Source organism: Hyla sarda, chromosome 6 (genome assembly GCF_029499605.1).
Source record: "Hyla sarda isolate aHylSar1 chromosome 6, aHylSar1.hap1, whole genome shotgun sequence".
Classification (NCBI taxonomy): Eukaryota; Metazoa; Chordata; class Amphibia; order Anura; family Hylidae; genus Hyla; species Hyla sarda.
Window position 1 is genome coordinate 72,505,357 of NC_079194.1, and position 21,925 is coordinate 72,527,281.

Sequence of the window (21,925 nt, forward strand, 5' to 3'; positions counted from 1 at the left end):
TGGCGAATACACACCTATCGGGTCGGTCCCGCGGCTAATACAGGACATCATCGATCGCGGTGATGCCCTGTATTAACCCTTCAGACGCGGCGATCAAAGCTGACCGCCGCGTCTGAAGCGTAAGTGACACAAACCCGGCTGCTCAGTCGGGCTGTTCGGGACCGCTGTGGTGAAATTGCGGCGTCCCGAACAGCTTACAGGACACCAGGAGGGACCTTACCTGCCTCCTCGGTGTCTGCTCCGGGCCGGTATCCCCTGCATGGCCGGCGCTCTCCTTCGACGTCATCACGTCGTCGCGCACGCCGTCCCTTCATCCAATAGGAGCGGTGTGCGTAGTGACGTGATGATGGCGACTGAGAGCGTGGATCCCGGGTAAGAAGACTTCCGGAGCGTCGGGGACACCACGGGGACCTGGCGACAGCGATGGAGCGACATCCAGGGCAGCAGTGATGGGTCAGGAGCGGCGGGGACACGTGAGTATTACCTCCTACCAGTGGTCTTCAACCTGCGGACCTCCAGATGTTGCAAAACTACAACTCCCAGCATGCCCGGACAGCCAACGGCTGTCCGGGCATGCTGGGAGTTGTAGTTTTGCAACATCTGGAGGTCCGCAGGTTGAAGATCACTGTTGGGTTCAGAATCTTTTTTTTTCTAGATTTTGCACCTTTAAAATTGGGTGCGTCTTATATGCCGGTGCGTCCTATAGGGCGAAAAATACAGTAAATAAATAAATACAGTAAATAAAGCAGATGGCTTAAAACTAAGGTCTACATGATCATATTAAAGTATCTCATAACTTGGCACTCCTCAAGGGTCAACAGAAATGTTCATGGTGATCCAGGTGGTTACTAGGACACAACTTTTAAATTCAGATTTGTTAGCAAATCTCAGGTCAGGGCTGTCCACTTCTTTTAATAAAGACCTATGCAGCCTGAAGAGTAAGTTCTACTTTCTACAGCCTATGTGATCCTTTCCAGTAAACGGACTTTTCTGTGTTTACTTCCCTATCTACAGCTTGTGTGAGCTACTCTCCAAGGCTTCTCTCCCCCCTGTCCAGGAAAACATCTGAGCTGGTGTGTAACCTGCTGCTTTCTCTAACACTGAGGGCGCAGAATGCCCATCTGATGGATGTAGCATATCTGTTTCTGAGTTGCAGCCAAATGGTAGGACAATTTTAATTAAGGTTATTTGGAAAAAATTTTAAAAGCATTTTCCATCAATTTCTGATTAGTGGGGGCTGTCACCAGGCACCCCCATGATCAGTTGTTTGTCAGAGCTACGACGCTTACATACACAATGAACAGAGTAAAAAGCAGACAGCTCTGTACTTTGTGCAGACCATTCTGGCCTTAAGGACTCAGACAATTTTATTTTTACGTTTTCGGTTTTTTTTTTCCTCGCCTTCAAAAAATCATAACTCTTTTATATTTTCATCCACAGACTAGTATGAGGGCTTGTTATTTGTGCAACCAGTTGTCTGTTGTAATGACATCACTCGCTTTACCATAAAATGTGTGGCGCAACAAAAAAAAATTACTATTTGTGTGGGGAAATTAAAAAGAAAACCACAATTTAGCACATTTTGGAAGGTTTCATTTTCACGCCGTACAATTTATGATATGTGTTCTTTAGTCTTTGGGTCAATACTGTATTGATCATGGCATCTAAGGGGTTAATCCGGTGTTCGCGGTCATGTATAGGACGTAAATGTACGTCCTCGTGCGTTAAGTACCACCGCACCAGGATGTACATCTACATCCTGCGTCGTTAAGGGGTTAAAGTAATTTCTTTTCAAAACCAACTTCCTGTCTGTCTCAAGTTTGAGTGTGGTTCTGCAAATGAGTTCCATTGAAGTAAATGGAGTCAAGTTGTAATAACACACACAACCTGGGGACAGACAGGAAGCGGTTTTGGAAAGAAATTATCTTTTTTTTTTTCTATTCCTGCATAACCCCTTTCAGTTATTATTCAGGATTTGAAAAACAGAGTTAATTTCTTCTAAAAACAGCGCCCCACCTGTCCTTAGGTTGTGTGTGGCATTACATCTTGGCTCTATTTACTTTAAAAGAACTAAGCTGCAATACCACACACAACCTGAGGACAGCTGTGGTGCTGTTTTAAAAAGAAATTAGCTCTCTTTTTAATGCTTTAACGCAGTTCCTAACCCAACACTGCACAATGTACAGAGCTTTTCTGCTGCAATCACTTTTTACTGTGTGTATTCGCGAATATAGCACTAAATATTCGTAATTACGAATATTTATTTATTTTTGTCACAGTCCACATCACAGTGATCATCCCTCTCTGCTTCCAGCTTGTGTGGTCTAAAGAAGGTTCTAATACTACTGTGTGAGACTGGCGTGCGAATTTTCGCATATGGGAAAAGTTGCATATGCTAATTTTCGCATATGAGAATTTTCGCTTACGCAAATTTTCGCATATGCAAATTTTCGCTCATGGAAATTTTCAATTATGCTAATATGCAAATATTACGAATATGCAAATTTAGCGAATATATGAAGAATATTCGTCCATATATTCGCGAAATATCGCAAATTCGAATATGGCCTATGCTGCTCAACACTCCTAATGACATGGTATGAGGAAGGAAAATACTGAATAACTCGGAGGCACAAGAAACAGGTTTCAGAAGTCGCACACCACAAGGAAGAGAAGGGGGATTTTCATCTTTCGGTATTTATAGTATCCAGGATGGCAAATTGCATTGGCAACAACTGAAAGAATGGCATCAGGTGATAAATGTCTGTATCTACATGGAGTCATCATCTAGAGCAGTGGTCTTCAACCTGCGGACCTCCAGATGTTTCAAAACTACAACTCCCAGCATGCCCGGACAGCCGATGGCTGTCCGGGCATGCTGGGAGTTGTAGTTTTGCAACATCTCGAGGTCCGCAGGTTGAAAACCACTGATCTAGAGTGTTATGTGTATTATTGATGGTTTGTTTGATAACATGTAAAAGGGGTACTCCGGTGGAAAACTTTTTTTTTTTTTTTTTAATCAACTGATGTCGGAAAGTTAAACATATTTGTAAATTACTTCTATTAAAAAATCGTAATCCTTCCAGTACTTATCAGCCACTGTATACTATAGAGGAAATTCTTTTCTTTTTGAGTTTCTTTTCTGTCACGACCACAGTGCTCTCTGTTGACACCTCTGTCCATGTCAGGAACTGTCCAGAGCAGGAGAAAATCCCCATAGCAAACCTATCCTGCTCTGGAGAGTTCCTAAAATGGACAGAGGTGTCAGCAGAGAGCACTGTGGGCGTGACAGAAAAGAAATCCAAAAAGAAAAGAACTTCCTCTGTAGTATATAGCAGCTGATAAGTACTGGAAGGATTAAGAATTTTTAATAGAAGTAATTTACAAATCTTAATGCAAAAAAGAAAGGGGATGTGCAGCTCACAATTAACTAGCTGAGGTAAGGAGGTTGTACACCTACACCTAGTGTTGGGTAATATAGTAAAAATTAAACATAAACCAACGCCTCCAAGCTAGTATCAGAAAAACTGATGCATAAATATAACTGGTTAAATAAATTAAATTAAGACCGTGCTTCAGGTAAATCCTCAGGTAAATGTGTGCTCAATAGGTATCGGTGATACAATAAAATTCATTAGAAAATATCTAGACGAGTTTCAGGGCACTTGTAAATAAAAACGTCCCTTTCCTCAGTAGGCATATATACAAGTGCCCTGAAACGCGTGTAGGTGTTTTCTAACAAATTTTATTATATCACCGATACCTATTGAGCACACATTTACCTGAGGACTTCCAGACTAGCCCGGAAGCAGCCAATGGTTCTTATCCAGCCAGCCGTATTATCCTGATCCAGCATCCAGGTAATCTTGCCGATTGCCTGTGACGTCACACGCCATAGGATGCCACGAGGTCCGTATCCAGAAACCGCTTGTTGCCATCTATCAGCGAGCACCTTGGGAGCAGCATAATTCCAATTACATCTCGGTCTGTGGCAGACAGACCGCCGCGGTAACGCATGCCAGCGTTGTACACCACCCAAGTATTGCGGACCTCACCTATTGTCCTAAGTAGACCACGGCTGAGCCATCCACCAGGCTGGTAACTATATCTCTATCTTATCATCATATCAGGACTTTAAATACGGGACTCTAAATACGGGAAATTCTATCATTGTCTGGATTATCAGATACCGGATTACCGGAAAAACTCATCTTCTCTATGAAAATAGTGCTAGATATCGGTGTTTATTAAGTTGTGATATTATTTTATATTACCTCTGCACAAGGGCCCTGTGCTATGTCGTTTAATTTACTTTGATTTGCTTATATTTTTATTATAATAAATGTTATACTATTTGCATTAATTGAAGCACGGTCTTAATTTAATTTATTTATCCACTTATATTTATGTATCAGTTTTTCTGATACTAGCTTTGAGGCGTTGGTTTATGTTTAATTTACAAATCTGTTTAACTTTCTGGCACCAGTTGATCTAAAAAAAAAAAAAAAAAAGTTTTCCACTGGAGTACCCCTTTAAGACAAACAGTGGCATTGGAAGAACATATGCTGAACGTTGGTTCCCAGGTACATAGATGATATTATGTGCATTCTACATTAAAGGGGTACTCCGGTGAAAACCTTTTTTCTTTTAAATCAACTGGTGGCAGAAAGTTAAACATATTTGTAAATTACTTCTATTAAAAAATCTTAATCCTTCCAGTACTTATTAGCTGCTGAATACTACAGAGGAAATTCTTTTCTTTTTGGAATGCTCTCTGATGACATCACAAGCACAGTTCTCTCTGCTGACGTTATTATAATAATAATAACACTTTATTTATTGTTGTCCTTAGTGGGATTTGAACCCAGGTCCCCAGCACGCCAAAGCAGCAGTGCTAACCACTGAGCCACCATGCTGCCCCTAGCATACATCTGCTATGCACGGTTCCTAAAATGGACAGAGATGTCAGCAGAGAGCACTGTGCTCGTGATGCCATCAGTGTTCCAAAAAGAAAGGAATTTCCTCTGTAGCATTCATCAGCTAATAAGTACTGGAAGGATTAAGATTTTTTAATAGAAGTAATTTACAAAAATGTTTTTTATCTTTCTGCCACCAGTTGATTTAAAAGAAAAAAGGTTTTCACCGGAGTACCCCTTTAAGTCTTAGAAGGAAGGCAGTACATCCGGTACTGCATGATAAGTCCCAAAGCACACTAAGATCAGCGGGTAGAAGCAGCATCAGATCTGCACCTCCTGGTACTACACAGTCTCAGAAGATAAACACAATAGAACAGTAGATGTAGAATAAAGATAGCACTCACCATATAGCGGAAATACATGACTTTAATCTTTCTCTGCGGTGCATAAGACAGACAGAACAGGGAGCAGCTACAGAAAGCTGGGGCTTTTGCACAACTCTCGCTTTCTGTATCTGCTCCCTGCTCTGTCTGTCTTATGCACCGAAGATGTAGATTAAAGTCATGTATTTCCGCTATATGGTAAGTACCGTCCTTGTTCTACCATCTACTGCAATCTACATTAACACGGGTGACCAGATCCGTCCTCTGATCCACCATTGTTCCCGAAAGAATCACTGGAACGGCCATTGGTATCAACATGACCAGTCAAAGAGTAAGTTAAATAAAGTTTTAATAAAAGTTTTAATTTCCCTTTACTGAGCTCCCAACATAAGGCTAAAGCCTATATCTGTATGTAGTCTACCAATAGGTTTAGATAAGACTGATGTTCTACAGAGGAGCTTCAGCTTTTTCACTAATGGTAATGATAAGGAATCCATGAATAATATGCATTATGAAGTTTTCATTCAATTGCCTCGTATTTTCTATAGAAAATGATTAAATTGATTAAAAATAGAAAAGCATAGAGGACTGTTCTAAAAGGGCCGGCAATGATGAAAGTCATAGCATAAACCACATATACAGGAATTATGTTGCATTGCAAATAGTTAAACCTACTAAGTCAAGTGTACCTGAGGTGCTCAGCTTTGCCAGTCTATACCTATCACAACTTATGAGACTGCATAGATATATGAAATATTTCCATACATACCCGTCTCCCACCACAACACACTTTATGGCCTGCATGGCTGGCTAGAGATGTGATCTTGTCTTCTTTTCACTTGTCACTGAAAAAAAAAGGAACTTAAAAGATAGAGAGAGGAGGAGGAGGAGGAGGATGATGTCTACACAGAGAACAGACCACAAGTGCTCAGTGCTGTAGAACAGGAAACGATATTTCCCCAACTATACAGGAACTAAAAGTTGTAACTTGTAACCATTGAACTGCCAAATAACTGTCATGTAAAATGCCGTCTAGTTTACTCTTCACAGGTAAACTCCTTGTAGGTGGCATCTGAAATATCCCTTGAAGATCTTGGTTACTATTGTCCATTTGAATCTATAGACCTTGTGGCCTAAACAATAATAGGGGACATGTAATCACAGAAAGATAAGCGTAGCGACTCACCCTTTGGTAGAAAGTTGTCAGCTGCAGATTTGTCGCTTCGGTGGCATCCGATAACAAAATGGAGGTAGGAGCGGGGAGGCAGAAGATGTTACGGGGAATCAGGCGTCGGGCCACAGCCGTATCGCACCGGGTCACAGCCGTATCGCCCCAGGGGCCTGACGAAGCACCAAACGATACGGCTGTGGCCCGACACCTGATTCCCCCGTAACATCTTCTGCCTCCCCGCTCCTACCTCCATTTGGTTATCGGATGCCACCGGAGTGACACATCTGCAGCTGACAACTTTCTACCAAAGGGTGAGTCGCTACGCTTATCTTTCTGTGATTACATTTTCCATGCTTACTTCTATAGCGTCTAGCACCGCCCGTAGAAACCCAGACCGTTGGAACACCTATTGCTATTTCACGAAATCACCACTGTTTTATTAAGTGTCAGTGCCGGATTCCTCTCTCTCTTGTGGTTATCATAATAATAGGGGATATCTGGCAGCAGGAAAGTTTCTTTGCAAACATTGAAGCCAAATGACTTGTGTCTCTTAATCCATTGTAGTAACATTTGTATACATTTCTTGAAGTACATTATATTGATTCTATTGGACTGCAGAAAGCAAGGGCCTCCCTCACTACACCCTACACAGAGTTGTGAAAACTGCAAAAAGTCGTCAGTTTTTGCGCAAAATTTATTTGTCCAAAAATGTTTGACTTTTATTCAATAGAAAACTGGAACATACATAGCATAATACATTCCTGCCTTTATTCCCCTTGATGAAGATGTTCGGAACCAAACAAGGTGTTCTGCTATCTTTGAGTCTTTATGTGTTTTATATTATACAGTATATTGCCTCCAGTATTAGGCCGTGTTAACATTGAGGGGCATTTACTAATCTTTTACTATGTAGTCTGGTTTTTACCCTGTTTTTTTCTACTTCATTTTTGACTATGTGCGACAAATTTACTAAATTGTTGCATGGCGTTACTAAATTTGTCACACATAGGCAAAAGTGGGAAATTTACTTCATGTAGTAGAAAAAATAGTCCGTTCCTTTTTCCTCCTGTCTGAATAGGTTTGGCTGCTAGGTTTCCTTCTGGATCTTTTATTTATTTTTTTTAGCTTTTTCACCACATCTAAATAATTCAATAACTAAATTGTAGTCATGGCTCAGAATAGTGGTAAACGGCGTTTAGTGTGTGTGTGTGTGTGTGTGTGTGTGTTTATTACATTTTTTTAACACAGTTTTTTCTCCCTAAATGTACTTACACTTTTTTTTTTTTTGTTACTTCTTCTACAGATCTGTGTATCCAGTGGACTCCTTCGGATTCGGTGGACTACTTCGACGACCAGCGTTTTTCTTTGCTTGATGTTAATAAAATGGTTAACAAGGGCTTGTGGGGGAGTTTTTTTTTGTAATAAATTTTTTTTTAAACCTGTTGTGTTTTTTTTTTTTTTTTACTTTACTAGACAGGCTTAGTAGTGGAAGCTGTCTTATAGACGGAGTCCATTACTAAGCCGGGCTTAGCGTTAGCCACAAAAACAGCTACCGCTTACCCCCAATTATTACTCCGGTACCCAACGCCACAGGGGTGCCGGGAAGAGCCGGTACCAACAGGCCCGGAGTGTCAAAAATTGCGCTCCTGGGCCTAGGCGGTAACAGGCTGGCGTTATTTAGGCTGGGGAGGGCCAGTAACAATGGTCCTCGCCCACCCTGGTAACGTCAGGCTGTTACTGTTTGGTTGGTATTTGGCTGAGAATAAAAATAGGGGGGACCCTATGTGTTTTTTTTAAATATTTAATTATTTATTTTAAAAAAAAACGCATAGGGTCCCCCCTATTTTCATTCTCAGCCAAATACCAACCAAACAGTAACAGCCTGACGTTACCAGGGTGGGCGAGGAGCATTGTTAATGGCCCTCCCCAGCCTAAATAACGCCAGCCTGTTACTGCCTAGGCCCAGGAGCGCCATTTTTGATGCTCCAGGCCTGTTGGTACTGGCTCTTCCCGGCACCCCTGTGGCGTTGGGTACCGGGGTAATAATTGGGGGTTAGCGCTAGCTTTTTTTGTGGCTAACGCTAAGCCCAGCTTAGTAATGGACTCCGTCTATCTATACAGCTTCCACTACTAAGCCTGCCTAGTAAAGTAAGGAAAAAACAGAACAGGTTTTAAAAAATTTTCATTACAAAAAACACTCCCCCACAAGCCTCGTTAACCATTTTATTAAAATGAAACAAAGAAAAACGCTGGTCATCGAAGTAGTCCACCGAATCCGAAGGAGTCCACAGGATACACCGATCTGAAATGATAAGAAAAAAAATGGGTTAGTACATTTATTATCACCTGCTCACACATCTCCCGCCCCGCATGACTACAACTGCCAGCATGCCCTTACAGTAAGGACATGCTGGGAGTTGTAGTTGTGTGGTGCAGGAGATGTGTGGGCAAGTGACAAGCTTGTCCCCTGCCCCCAGCTGCAGGACTACAACTCCCAGCATGCCCTTACAGTAAGGTGGGGCGGAGGCCGGGCACAGCGTTTCCCAACCTGGGAGTTGTAGTTTTGCAACATCTGGAGGCACCCTGGTTGGGAAACACTGTTTTAGGCCAGTGTTTCCCAACTAGGGTGCCTCCAGCTGTTGCAAAACTACAACTCCCAGCATGCCCGGACAGCCTTCGGCTGTCCAGGCATGCTGGGAGTTGTAGTCTTGCAACATCTGGAGGCACCCTGGTTGGGAAACACTATTTTAGGCCAGTGTTTCCCAACAAGGGTGCCTCCAGATGTTGCAAAACTACAACTCCCAGCATGCCTGGACAGCCAAAGGGTGTCCAGGCATGCTGGGAGTTGTAGTCTTGCAACATCTGGAGGTACCCTGGTTGGGAAACACTGTTTTAGGGCTTGGGCAACTTACCGGCTTCTGTAGGATCCAGCGCCGCACGACAGTGCCGCCCGTTGATCTCCGTCACCGATCGTCGCTGGAGCCTCGGAAGGGTAAGTGAACGTCTTTGCCGGTCCCCTTCAGCTGTTTTAGTTTTTCAACAGCTGGTGGACTACAGTTTACAGACCACAAATCAGTGGTCTGCAAACTGCGGCCCTCCAGCTGTTGCAAAACTACAACACCCAGCATGCCTGGACAGCCAAAGCCTTTGGCTGTCAGGGCAGGAGCCTGGGCTGACATTACAGTGCAACCGCCCGGGTTCCTCATACTGCTTCTCCGCTACCCTCACTTATGGGGACACTGATATCCCCCCCCCCCCTTGTCTCCCGCCCGCGCCGCTCAGCTCCCGCTGCTACAAGACTACAACTCCCAGCATGTCCTCACTGTAAGGGCATGCTGGGACTTGTAGTCTTGCAACAGTTAGCAGACAGATGGGAGTTGTGTGGCGCTGGCAGGTGAGAGGGGGGGGATGTAAATCACTGCAGTGTCCCGGTAGCACAGTGAGGGTAGCGGGGAGAAAGTATGTCGGAGCCCGGGCGGCAGTAGCTTTTCCTGCTCCATGTTGGAACTGGAGTTGGAGTAAATTTAGTAAATGTTTACGGCCGTTGCGACAGTTTATTGCACAACTGCAGCTGTCTCAGTTAATAAATACCTGACCACTGCAAGTCAAAAATGAAAACTTGCGTAAATGAAGAGAGAAAAAAGATTTGACTTTCTAGCTCTTGCTAGAGAAAGTCGCATGAAAAATAGGGTAGGCGCAATTGCGACAATTTTGCGCCAAAAATAGTCAGAAAAAAATGACTAAACCCCTTAGTAAATGCCCCTCATTATGATTATGCCCACCATGGCACATTAATGTCAAATGGGATACCAAGGTATATCTTGTTTTCTTTTCTTCTCCCAGTCAGGAGAAAACTCAGCTTGAACAGTCCCAAATAGTACAGAATGTTTTGCACACCCAGAATGAGCCTTTGCCTCCACTACTCGTATGTGTTGATCAGCTCTGGATAGTTTGGGCTGGATACAAGCTGACTTCAAAGGACGAAATGACTCCAATGCGTGGTGTTCTGCACTTTGTAGTCCAAGTACAACCACATTTATGTTCAGGAAATGATCCTATGGAGTCACTAACTCGTTTGGGCCATTTGAGTCACTAGGACCCGGACCTGTCTGTGCTTGTACACAGCAGGAAGTTCTGAAATATCCAAACTATTCAGAGCTGGACAACACGTACTGACGAGAAGTGTAGACAAAAGTGGCCTCCACATTCTGTACTATTTGGGACTTTCCAAACTGAGTGTCTGTCCTGACTGGGAGAAGAAAAGTAAAAGATTGAGTTAGCATTCTCCAAAAATCAGGTATCACCATCCCTTCATTTGGCCAGGTATAGCACCTTGTATCCACCCTGCAGTTTATTATTATGAATAATGATAATAATAATAATAATAATAATAATAATAATATATATATATATATATATATATATATATATATATATATTGTTTTATTTCAATATCATGGACACATTAAGGGTCATTTATCAAAGGCCACAAATCAAATTGTAAGGATAGAAAGACAGGCGCTCCATAGAGTAGTAACGTAAAGATCCCGGGGTGAGATAAATATATACCCGTATTTATCGGCGTATAACACGCACTGCCATTTTGACAGGTAAATTTAAGTAAAAAAAATAAATTGTAAAATAAATGACTTGGACTAAATGCCACATCATCCACCCAACTTTGTTTTCTTCTGCACCTCAGTTTGGTCCCGTCCTCTCCAGTGCCACATCATTCCTCCCCTTTTATCAGTCCCTGTGCCACATTTACCCTTCTCATTGCCACCCCCCATGTCTCATCATCCCCCCATGTCTCATCATTTCCCCAGTCATAGACCACCACTAGCCATACAGACATTAAGCATTTAGTGCCTCCCCCCACCATCATTTCCCCCTGTCTCATCATCCCCCCACCCTGTCTCATCATGTCCCCCATCTTTCCCCCATCATCATTTCCCCTTCTCATCATCCCCCACCCTGTCTCATCATGTCCCCCCATCTTTCCCCCCTCATCATTTCCCCTTCTCATCATCCCCCACCCTGTCTCATCATGTCCCCCATCTTTCCCCCCTCATCATTTCCCCTTCTCATCATCCCCCGCTCTGTCTCATCATGTTCCCCATCATCCCCCTCATCATTTCCCCCTGTCTAATCATCCCCCCCATCTTGTTCCTCCTATGCCAGTGGTCTTCAACCTGCTGACCTCCAGATGTTGCAAAACTACAACTCCCAGCATGCCCGGACAGCCAGCCGCAGGTTGAAGACCACTGTTATGCTATTCTTCCCCTTTCCTTACCTGGCTGCGCTTCGGATGTCTTGCGGGCTGCGGTCAGTGAAGCAGAGGAGCAACGTCCTCTCCCGGCTCCTCTGCGCGGCATCAGGGATGTCATTTTTTGGCGGCGACTACAGGAAATGAAAAGTGACGTCACTGATGCTGTGCAGAGAAGCCGGCAGAGGACGTCCCTCATCTGCTTCACTGACCGCAGCCCGCAAGGCCCCCCGCCTGACCTGACCTGCCGAAGCGCAGACAGGTAAGGAAAATAAACAAAACTGGAAAGGGGGAATGATATGGGAGGTAAGAAAAATGAAAAGTAAAACTGTCACTTGTTTTCTCCCACACTATCCACAGGTACTGGTGATTAAAAGGTAGGGCAGATCCGGACAAGGTAGGACTCATTTTAATCAGCGTCTCCTGCACTATCCACCAGTACCTGTGGATAGTGCGGGATAAGACAAGTGACAGTTTTCCAGAGCGGGGAGTAGACGCCGCTGGTCACTGATTTAAAGTGGCCACGGCCGTGCTGCTAATACTTAACAAGCAGCTGCTGCTGCAGCCGCTTTAAATCACTGACCAGAAGATTTATCGGCGTATAACATGCAGACTTTTTGCCTTAAATTAAAGTTTTAAAAGTGCGTGTTATACGCCAATAAATACGGTAAATTACTTGCTCACCCTGGGTGGTTGTGCAACTTCATACACAACAATGATGTAAGCATAGAGTAGTATAAGGTCGTCCGCTGCCCTCCGGTAAATCTATGGCAGTAAAGGATATGGCTTCAAAGGAACCCGGCTCCACGGCGCTGAACAACCACAACAGGTGAACGGTTAAAAGGAGTTTAATAACCAGAATGCAACGCGTAACACGTTGCATCCAAAAATAGGTAAACACCTATCACGCCCCCTCCCATAGGCTTGCATTGAGGGGCGGAGCGTGACATCACACGGGGGCGGGGAGTGACGTCACACGCCGTCGGCCCTGTGGTCGCCGGTAATCAGACCCGGAGCGAACACGCTCTGGGGACTGATTATAACGGGGTGCTGCGTGCAAGATCATGGGGGTCCCCAGCGGCGGGACTCCCGCGATCAGGCATCTTATCCCCTATCCTTTGGATAGGGGATAAGATGTCTAAGCACTGGAGTACCCCTTTAAGGGGTTGAAAATGAAAGAAGCAAGCTGATTGGTTGCTATGAGCAACTTTTCTCTGCCAGGTTTTGAAAAATCTCCCTCTAGCGTATAGTAACTAGAAATGTTTGTTTATATAGTTAATGAGAGAAGTTCAGCCAAAAATAGAAAGTAACTAATACACTAAGATGATGCAACCAGATCATCATATAAATAATCTACTGGTTGCCAGTAGTGAGACTGGTCGCAGCCAGGTTGTCATAGTAACATGATTCGAAACAGCTGAAGATCCAGGAAACGATGTAAATGAAAAGAAATATGTCTGCACAGCTATGAAGACCAGGAGCCACCAGGCAAAGCATTAGCTCTGAGAAGCATTGAGAAGTTTTCATTCTTGGGAAATGGTGGGTACGGATCAGGTCGGGCCTTGCAATAACAACATAAATATCAACATAAAAAAAAACAAAGATGAGTGAGAAAAAGTGGATCACTGCAACCAAAGTAATAAAAATAAAATGGGTTAACGTTAAATAAAAAAACTAAGCCCATGTACAATTAAAACATAAATATATATAAATATACATAAAAAATACATCATCAAAATGATAAGACCAGCGAACAGTTGGAAAGCTATAGGCTGCTAAGGGTAACTTTGCACCATATGTGTAAGGTCACGTTCATATAACGGAAACTTGGGCAGTCTTCTCCTGAATCGGCGTTTAATGTCCGTGGCAATTTGTGTCATTCCATTTACTACAGCGTAGTGCCGAGACTTCTTTGGCGGAAAATTTGTGTGGTGTTCCAGCACCAAAGGCTGTCCTGTGGCTTCGGACTTCCTCGGGCAGACCTGCAGCACAGGTGTTGGTCCCACTAAAGGACTGGTTATCACTGTTATCCTGTTAAAGTAATTTATCAAATGGTTAATATATTTTTTTCATAAGCATTATGTTATGTGTTATTTATATATGTTTTCTACCTTTTAGAGAAGAGCTGTGTAAGCCCATGTGACCCTGCCTGCCAATGGGAACCCCTAAATTCTTGCCCATATAGTGTAGTGGGGGAGGAGTTACCCTAGTTCCTGTGTGAGCTCAAGCTGAGCACAAGTGTGGTAAAAGTGTGAGGTGTGTGGAGAAACTCTGAGGGAAGGCCCAGAACAAAATATATCTCTTCAAGTCTTATCCTCCCTGCAAGGATCCCCTGCACATAGGAAATTCATGCCTGGCAGAGAAAGCTACCAGACCTTTACAGAACCCTAGCTACCTGGACCAATCTTCAATCCTCTCTCAAGTCAGTATCAATCTATTGGGTGAAAAGCACCACAAGTCCTAGCAAGGCAGCAGGGCTCCTAAGGGGTTACTCTGCATTGTCTCCACTCTGTACCATACTGTCTGTATATCAACATCTGCATCCTGCTCAGTACAGACAGTTATCCATAACCTGACATCGGTGTGTTCCTTTACTCCCCTTGTCTGGCCCAGGAGAAGCTGTCTCCAACCTTGGACCGTGTATAGGCTAACGGTGCCCTGGCATCACAAATTGATAACTTATTTCCTAGTACCCCTGTGGCTACCACATTTCCATGAAAATTGAACATGTGTAACCCTTAAGGACGGACCCATTTTTTACCTTAATGACCATGCTCTTTTATTTTTTTAATTTGATTAGGTCTCTTTAAATGGTAATAACTTTAGAACACTTTTTCTGAGTGGAGCGATTCTGAGCTTGTTTTTTCGTGTCATATTGTACTTTACATGTGGTAGCCCAGTACAGGAGTTACACCCCTGTACCCTTGCTGTCCTGTCAGGCAGACTCCATTCCGTGACCCCTGTCCCCCTGTACCTATATTCCCTGTCTAGTGTTAAACACCCATGTTATATATTGCAGTGTACAAAATTCATCATGTACCTTTAAGTACTGTTATCCTGTGATTGTAACCAAGGAAGGTGTCAGTGAGCAGGTGACTATAGGGTGACCTATGGGACCCCTCCAAAGTCTCCCCCATATAAACCCTGGGTGTAGCTAGTTCTGTCTTTTTAGTGCTGAGTTGCAGCAAGGTCAAGTCTGGAGAGAGTGTCTGGTATCCTAAAGAGGCCTAAAGTCTACCACGCAGCCACAAATCCACAAGTCCACTACCCCACAGGTGAAAGTCAAAACCTGGCAAGCTACAGATGGGGTGAAGTCAGTCTAGTCAGTCTCAGTCAAGTCAGTCCAAGTCCATCTGTCTCAAGTCAGCGTGGCCCTGCATCAAATTGTCCAAGTCCACTATAAGTCCCAGCAAGCCCTGTGGTCTCTGAATTCACTGGTCACCTCCTTGGGCCTAGCCAAGCTGTATAAACTGTTCCATCTGTCTGACTCAGTAAAGCTGCCGTTGTTCCATAACTTGGCGTCGGAGTCATTATTTGCCCCAGTGCCTAGCCCAGGATGTGTCACACTGCTTTTTCTGTCTATTGTTACCTACCTATTAAGCACTGAGCACCACCGGAGGACCTGCAGCTGTTGTCAGGATTGGACTGCCCACTTAACAGTGGTTTCAAGGTAGTGCCGACATTATTTCTTTTTTTGTTTTTTAATATAATGGCTGAATGACACAGCGCGGAGGTGGCGGCAGCATGAGGAGAACATATGGTGGCTGAATGACACAGCCTGGAGTTGGCGGCAGCATGAGGAGACCACATAGTGGCTGAATGACACAGCCCAGAGTTGGCGGCAGCATATAGTGGTTGAATGACACAGCCTGAAGTTTGCTGCTGCATGAGGAAAACATATAGTGGCTGAATGACACAGCCTGGAGGTGGCGGAAGCATGAGGAGACCATATAGTGGCTGAATGACACAGCCTGGAGTTGACGGCAGCATGAAGAGACCATGTTGTGGCTGAATGATACAGCCTGGAGGTGGCGGAAGCATGAGGAGACCATAAAGTGGCTGAATGACACAGCCTGGAGTTGGCGGCATCATATAGTGGCTGAATGACACAGCCTGGAGGTGGCAGCAGCATGAGGAGAACATTTGGTGGCACTATGAGACAGCTTGGAGCTGGCATCAGCATGAGGAGAAAATATGGTGGCAGAATGAGACAGCCTAGAGTTGGAAGTAGCAGCATCAGGAGTCCTGAAAATGACCCAGTGACAGAGTGGTGCTGTCGGTGGCAATACCAGTACTCGGTGACGAAGAAGGGTGAAAAAAGGAGAACTTGGCATCAGATGTGTGGCATCAGGCAGGTGGCAGGATCAGAATAGTAGCTGAACCAGGTAGGCAGAAGAAAACGATCTCTTTTGTAAAAGTGTTAGTGTGCACAAGTAAGTATTGAGGATATGCATTACATAAAACATAACTTTATATAATATTCTTAGGATAAAATATATGTACCCCAAATTTTTTTTTAATCAAACAAAAGTAAAGGTGTGCAAAAAACACCATGTGCCACCTACACCACCAAGTATTGATGTGATGCAAGACCTCTAAAAGGTGGAAGGGAACAACGTATGTTCCATTGTAACCGGTGGGGGTAAAAATTTCCCCTGTAAGGCCCTACTCTCGCATTATTAATTCCCTCCTTGGCAAGTGCTACTTGCCCTAAAAAGGGTGGCCCCACACAAGAACCAATCCCTATTTCCACCTAAAAACACTGAGAAATGGCAGTGCCTGTAGGTGGAAATAGGGAGAGGTTCCTATCTGAGGCCGCCCTTGTTAGGGCGAGTAACACTTGCCGCAAAGGGAATTAATAGTGCAAGAGTAGGGCCTTACAGGAGAAATGTTTGCCCCCCACCTGTTAATATGGACCATACGTTATTCCCTTCCCCCTTTTAGAGATCTTTGCATCACATCAATACTTGGTGGTGTAGGTGGCCCATGGTGTTTTTTGCACACCTTTACTTTTTAAAAATTTTTTTTAATGTGGGTCCATATATTTTATCCTAAGCATATTATTAAAAGTTAAGTTTTACATAATGCATATCCTCAATACTTACTTGTGCACACTAACACTTTTACAAAAGAGATCGTTTTCTTCTGCCTACCTGGTTCAGCTACTATTCTGATCCTGCCACCTGCCTGATGCCACACATCTGATGCCAAGTTCTCCTTTTTTCACCCTTCTTCGTCACCGAGTACTGGTATTGCCACCGACAGCACCACTCTGTCACTGGGTCATTTTCAGGACTCCTGATGCTGCTACTTCCACCTCTAGGCTGTCTCATTCTGCCACCATATTTTCTCCTCATGCTGATGCCAGCTCCAAGCTGTCTCCAAGCTGTAATGCGGAGGAATATCTGTAACTGGGAGCAGTGCCTTAAATCTGTTTGGCACTATCCATATTTGTGAAGTGTTGGTGTGGCACCATGGTCAATCTACTCTGATGCATCAGGCATTGGTGGGTGGAAATCCTGGCTGATCCATGCCTGATTCCTCTTCACAAAGGTCAGTCTCTCCACATTTTTCGTGGACAGACGAGTTCGCCTTGGGGTGTCTATGGCCCCCACTGCACTAAACACCCACTCTGATGGCACACTACTGGCCTGGCCGGACAGCTTTTCCAGGACAAACTCTGCTAGTTGTGGCCAAAAATCAAGTTTGGCTGCACAGAAGTCCAGCGGATTTTCAAGGTATGCCACCACCTGCTGGTTCAGGTCCTGCTCCAGGTCTACCTGCTGCTTATGAGTTGCTTCATTATGCGGGTGAAGAAGGCTACTCATCAGCGACTGTAGACTCAGGCTGCTGCTGATGGAGCTGGTACTGCTCCTGCCACCCCACCCCTTCCCAGCAGCTATGGCAGTGGAAGGTGAGCGCAGTAGGCCCCCCGAGTCAGACCTGCGAGAGGATGGACGATGGTGCAGATAGGCATTGGTCAACTGACTACGTAGGATGTCTCTGTAGTAGGTCAGTTTGTCCTCCCTCTCAGTGGGTGCCAGTTGCGAGTGTCCAATAAGGTGGAGAGCCAGAAGTCACCCGCTGCTGAATGGTGACAATTCAGCGGTCACTACGCAAGCAACTGAGTATGCATTGTGCCATTTGTGCAAGTGACTCGGAGGGACTCCCTGCCTCCATCTCCACTGCATACTGCTACAGTGTGTCTGGGTCCTCTGTCTTGCCTTCCTCATAACCCTCTAGCTCCTCTAGCTGCTCCTCCTCTCCTGTGAGATGACTAGAAAAACCGCCCATCTCGCAAAACCTAAACTGTACTCCACTGTGCCCCTCCTCCTCCAGTTCAACCCCCACAGGGCTCATGTGGCCGTGGAATGTAGGCACCATGTCTCCTTTTGCCCTGACCAGCCATTGTTTCCAACACGTGTTGTTCATCCCATATTCCTGGTGACTGACTAATAATGTGGCTTCCTCAAAGAGCCTGAGCAAATGGCAGTTTTCATCTCGTTTCTGCCACTGGTTCACATTGAAGTTACACAGGTGAGTCCCCCTATCCAGTTGGATCAAGAAATCAGTGATGGCTTTTCTCTGTTCGTTTAGTCGGTCCAACATATGGAGGGTGGAATTCCAATGCGTGGAAACGTCGCAAATCAGACTTTGTTGGGGGATGCCGTTCTGATGCTACGGCTCAAGGAGGGTGTTCTTTGCAGTGTACGAGTGGCTGAAGTGCATGCAAAGTTTCCTTCCCATTGTTAGGATGTCTTGCAGATGGGGGGAACACTTCAGGAACCCCTTGACAACCAGATTGAACATGTGTGCCATGCCGGGCGCATGTCTCAGGCTTCCTTGTTGCAGCGCGGACAAGATGATTCTTCCCATTGTCGAGAAGCCATCAGTTCTCTGAAAGGTGCAGAGTCCACCACTTGAAAAGGGAGGGACTGCAGCACCAGCAATTTGGACAGGAGCACATTCAGCTTCTGCGCCGTTGGATGAGTGTGCGCATACTGTTGTCTCTTGGACATGGCTTCGCCGATGGATTGCTGGCGGAATGACTGACTCGATGTACGAGGAGCAGGAGCATCTGGAGCGACAGACACAACGTTCCCTTCAGCTGGGGTGGTGGAGCTTTGGCTGGCTTAACAGGGAGTGGCGTGACACTGGGGGATGCATCAGGCTGGACCACCACATCGGGACCACAGTTCTCCCAGGCCGCTTTATGGTGATGCTGCATATGTTAAAGCAGGGCCGTGGTGCCAACATTGGGACCCTGGCCATGCTTCACCTTCTGCCGACACATCTTGCATGTGGCCAGGTTAACATCCTCCGGATGCTTGATGAAAAACTGCCACACCCTGCCAAGTAGCTGATTTTCCCACCAACAGTCCGCACTAATTGACTGCTACTGCCGCCAACTCCAGGCACCCCTGTACCATTATCTCCCGGGAAGGTAGGCTGCCGCGAAGCAGGTGGTCTACCCCGGGCACGTTTGGCTCCAGACTTTCCTATTCTGCCACCATGCTGACTGCCAACCATGCTTCCACCTTGCTGGCTCAGCTGCTGCCTCATGGGCAACCTGCAACCCTCTTCTCCTGATGACGATGAAGCCCCTTCTGCACCCGGCTCCCATGTGCGATCGGCTTCATCATCATTGAGTTGTGTCTTCACATCACTGATGTCCTCCTCAGGTTCATCAAAATTGTCTGCTTCAGGAGCCTGAAAGCTGGCAACACCCCCTCCCATGCCCCTCTCCTCATCACTACTTGCCCGCCTAGCGGAGGAAGCGGCGCATGTCTCCTCCACTTCTTGGCTGGGCAGTAGCTGCTGACTGTCCTCTAGTAGATCGTCCTCACTGAATAGTGGAGCTGAACCCACAGCATAAGATACTTCTGTGGGGGAGGGAACAACATAGGACAGAAACTGCTCCCGGGCCATGCCAACTGAGGGATGTGTCTGAGGAACCCACTGACTGTTGACTTGGGGTGTCAGATGTCACTTGTGATTAAGTGGATGACTGTGTTAACCAATCGATGACAGCAGATGGGTTGCTGGTCGAGAAACGACCGCTAGGTGATACCGGGATCTCATGCCTCTCGCAGAGGCTCCTGCTGCCACTCGCCCCTAGTCTGCTGCGACCTCTGCCTGATGAATTTAGGCCTCTGCCACTCCTCTGTGCACGTCCTTGCACTTCTCTGCGTGACATACTTAGTGTGTATATGAGGCGGAGTACAATACGCTCCACTATGCTTAAAACAGTATTTGTCTACAACACCAGCAGTTGTGTACTTTTGCCTGGCCTTTCACAGTATCTAGGCCCTTAACACTTTAACAGGAACAAAATAGCACATCACTTAGATGTACGTATTTGGAATGCAGTTATAAGGGGAGGAAAATGTGCTCCAGTACGCTTAAAACAGTATTTGCCTACAATACCTGCAGGTGTGTACTTTTGTCTGGCCTTTCACAGTATCTAGGTCCTTAACACTTTAACAGGAACAAAATAGTACATCACTTAAAAGTACGTATGTGGTATGCACTTATGAGGGGAGGACAATGCGCTCCAGTACGCTTAAAATAGTATTCGTCCACAAAACCAGCAGTTTTGTACTTTTGCCTTGCCTTTCACAGTATCTAGGCCCTGAAGACTTTAACAGGAACAAAATTGTACACCACTTAAATGTACACACAGGTTACACTTAATAGAGGACAATATGCTTTTAGTGCTCTGCTTACCCTAACACGCTGACTACTATTAGCTTTTCAGTTGTTGTACACACCAGTGCTGCAGCACACAGTCTCTGTGTACTACACCCAAAATTGCACTCTCAATCTCACTTCCTTCACTATCATTGTTCTAGGCTGGATTTGGGCTTGAGGTGAATCGCTGCTGTAAAAAAAAACACACTGCTCTCTGTCCCTCTCTGCAATAGAACGCTGATGTGACTGGGAGGTGAATCGCTGCTGTAAAAATGCTTTTCTGTGCAACACACACTGCTGTCTCTCCCTCTCTCTCTCTGCAATAAAAGGCTGAAGTGACTGGCCGCATGATACTGCCGATTATATAGGGCTGTGACATCACAGGGCTGGCTGGCTGCTGATAGGCTGCATGTTGCATGTGATTAAGGATCATCCCGCCTACCCACCTTCTTGTCTTCCCAGGATTCCTTGCCCCATGTCCTCACATGTGGATACGCCATTTTAGATACCCTGGAGCCTGGGCCGCACTAAATGGAGATTAATGAAGCTATTAACGCAATCAAATTGCGGTGATATTTGCATTTATTGCAAATCAAATTTTTCTGAAATTCGTAATGAATTCAGATTCCACAGATTAGATTCACTCATCCCTAATTTATATAGTTAAAGAACATTTTTGGGTTAGTTTTACTCGCTTTGGCAATGAGTCTGTCTCTTTTGCGGATTTTATCTGCTTTTTTATATTATATTTTATATTTTTCATATTTTACATTTTTCTCTATAGCTTTTTAATGCTTCTTCACTGTTGTCCTGTTTTAGTAGTTTAAATGCTTTATTTTTGTCATTTATTGCCCCTTAACATTTTTCTTCATCCGTACTGGTTTTCTTTTATTCCCATAAGGTATATACATTTTACAGTGAGAATTTAAGATATTTTTCAAAGTCTCCCATTTAGTGTCAGTCTTCTTGTTTTTGAGGACATTATCCCATTTTAGATTGTTAAGGGCTTCTCTGAGTTGATCAAACTTTGCCTTCCTAAAGTTCATTGTTTTTGTGGCCCCTCGAGAGGTTCCCTTATTGAAGAACAAGTTATAATGTATTATATTATGATCACTATTTCCTAGGTGTCCTTCTATTTGCACATTAGTTACTCTGTCAGGTCTGTTGGTTAATATTAAGTCCAGTAGGGCGCCCCCTCTGGTCGGGCCCTGCACCATTTGTGACAGATAGCTTTAGCTATAATCAGAAACCTGTTTCTTTTATGTGATTCACAGGTCTCAGTCTCCCAGTTTATATCAGGATAGTCCCCCATTATTATCACATCATTCTGATTTGCTGCCTTGTTTACTTGCCTCAGTAATTGATGTTCTGACTCTTCCATTATTCCATTCTACCCCAGAGAGTACTTGCTCAGTGAGCAGGAGACTCCCCTCCAAGTTGTCAATGCGTCTCAGTGTTGCCAGCTGCTCCTCATGATCCAGGTTCTGGGCTTCCAAAT

At 44.8% G+C, this 21,925-nt stretch overlaps 1 protein-coding gene across 1 annotated transcript in view; it reads right to left on the reverse strand.

The window, feature by feature from the left end:
* RAC2 (Rac family small GTPase 2) overlaps nt 1-6,153 on the reverse strand; it is a 110,346-nt gene extending 104,193 nt beyond the window's left edge. Inside the window, exon 1 of the mRNA XM_056524123.1 lies at nt 6,069-6,153. Within this exon, the coding sequence (XP_056380098.1) occupies nt 6,069-6,103 (35 nt within the window). The 5' untranslated portion in view covers nt 6,104-6,153. The remainder of the gene's footprint in view (nt 1-6,068) is intronic.
* Nucleotides 6,154-21,925: the final 15,772 nt, after the last annotated feature.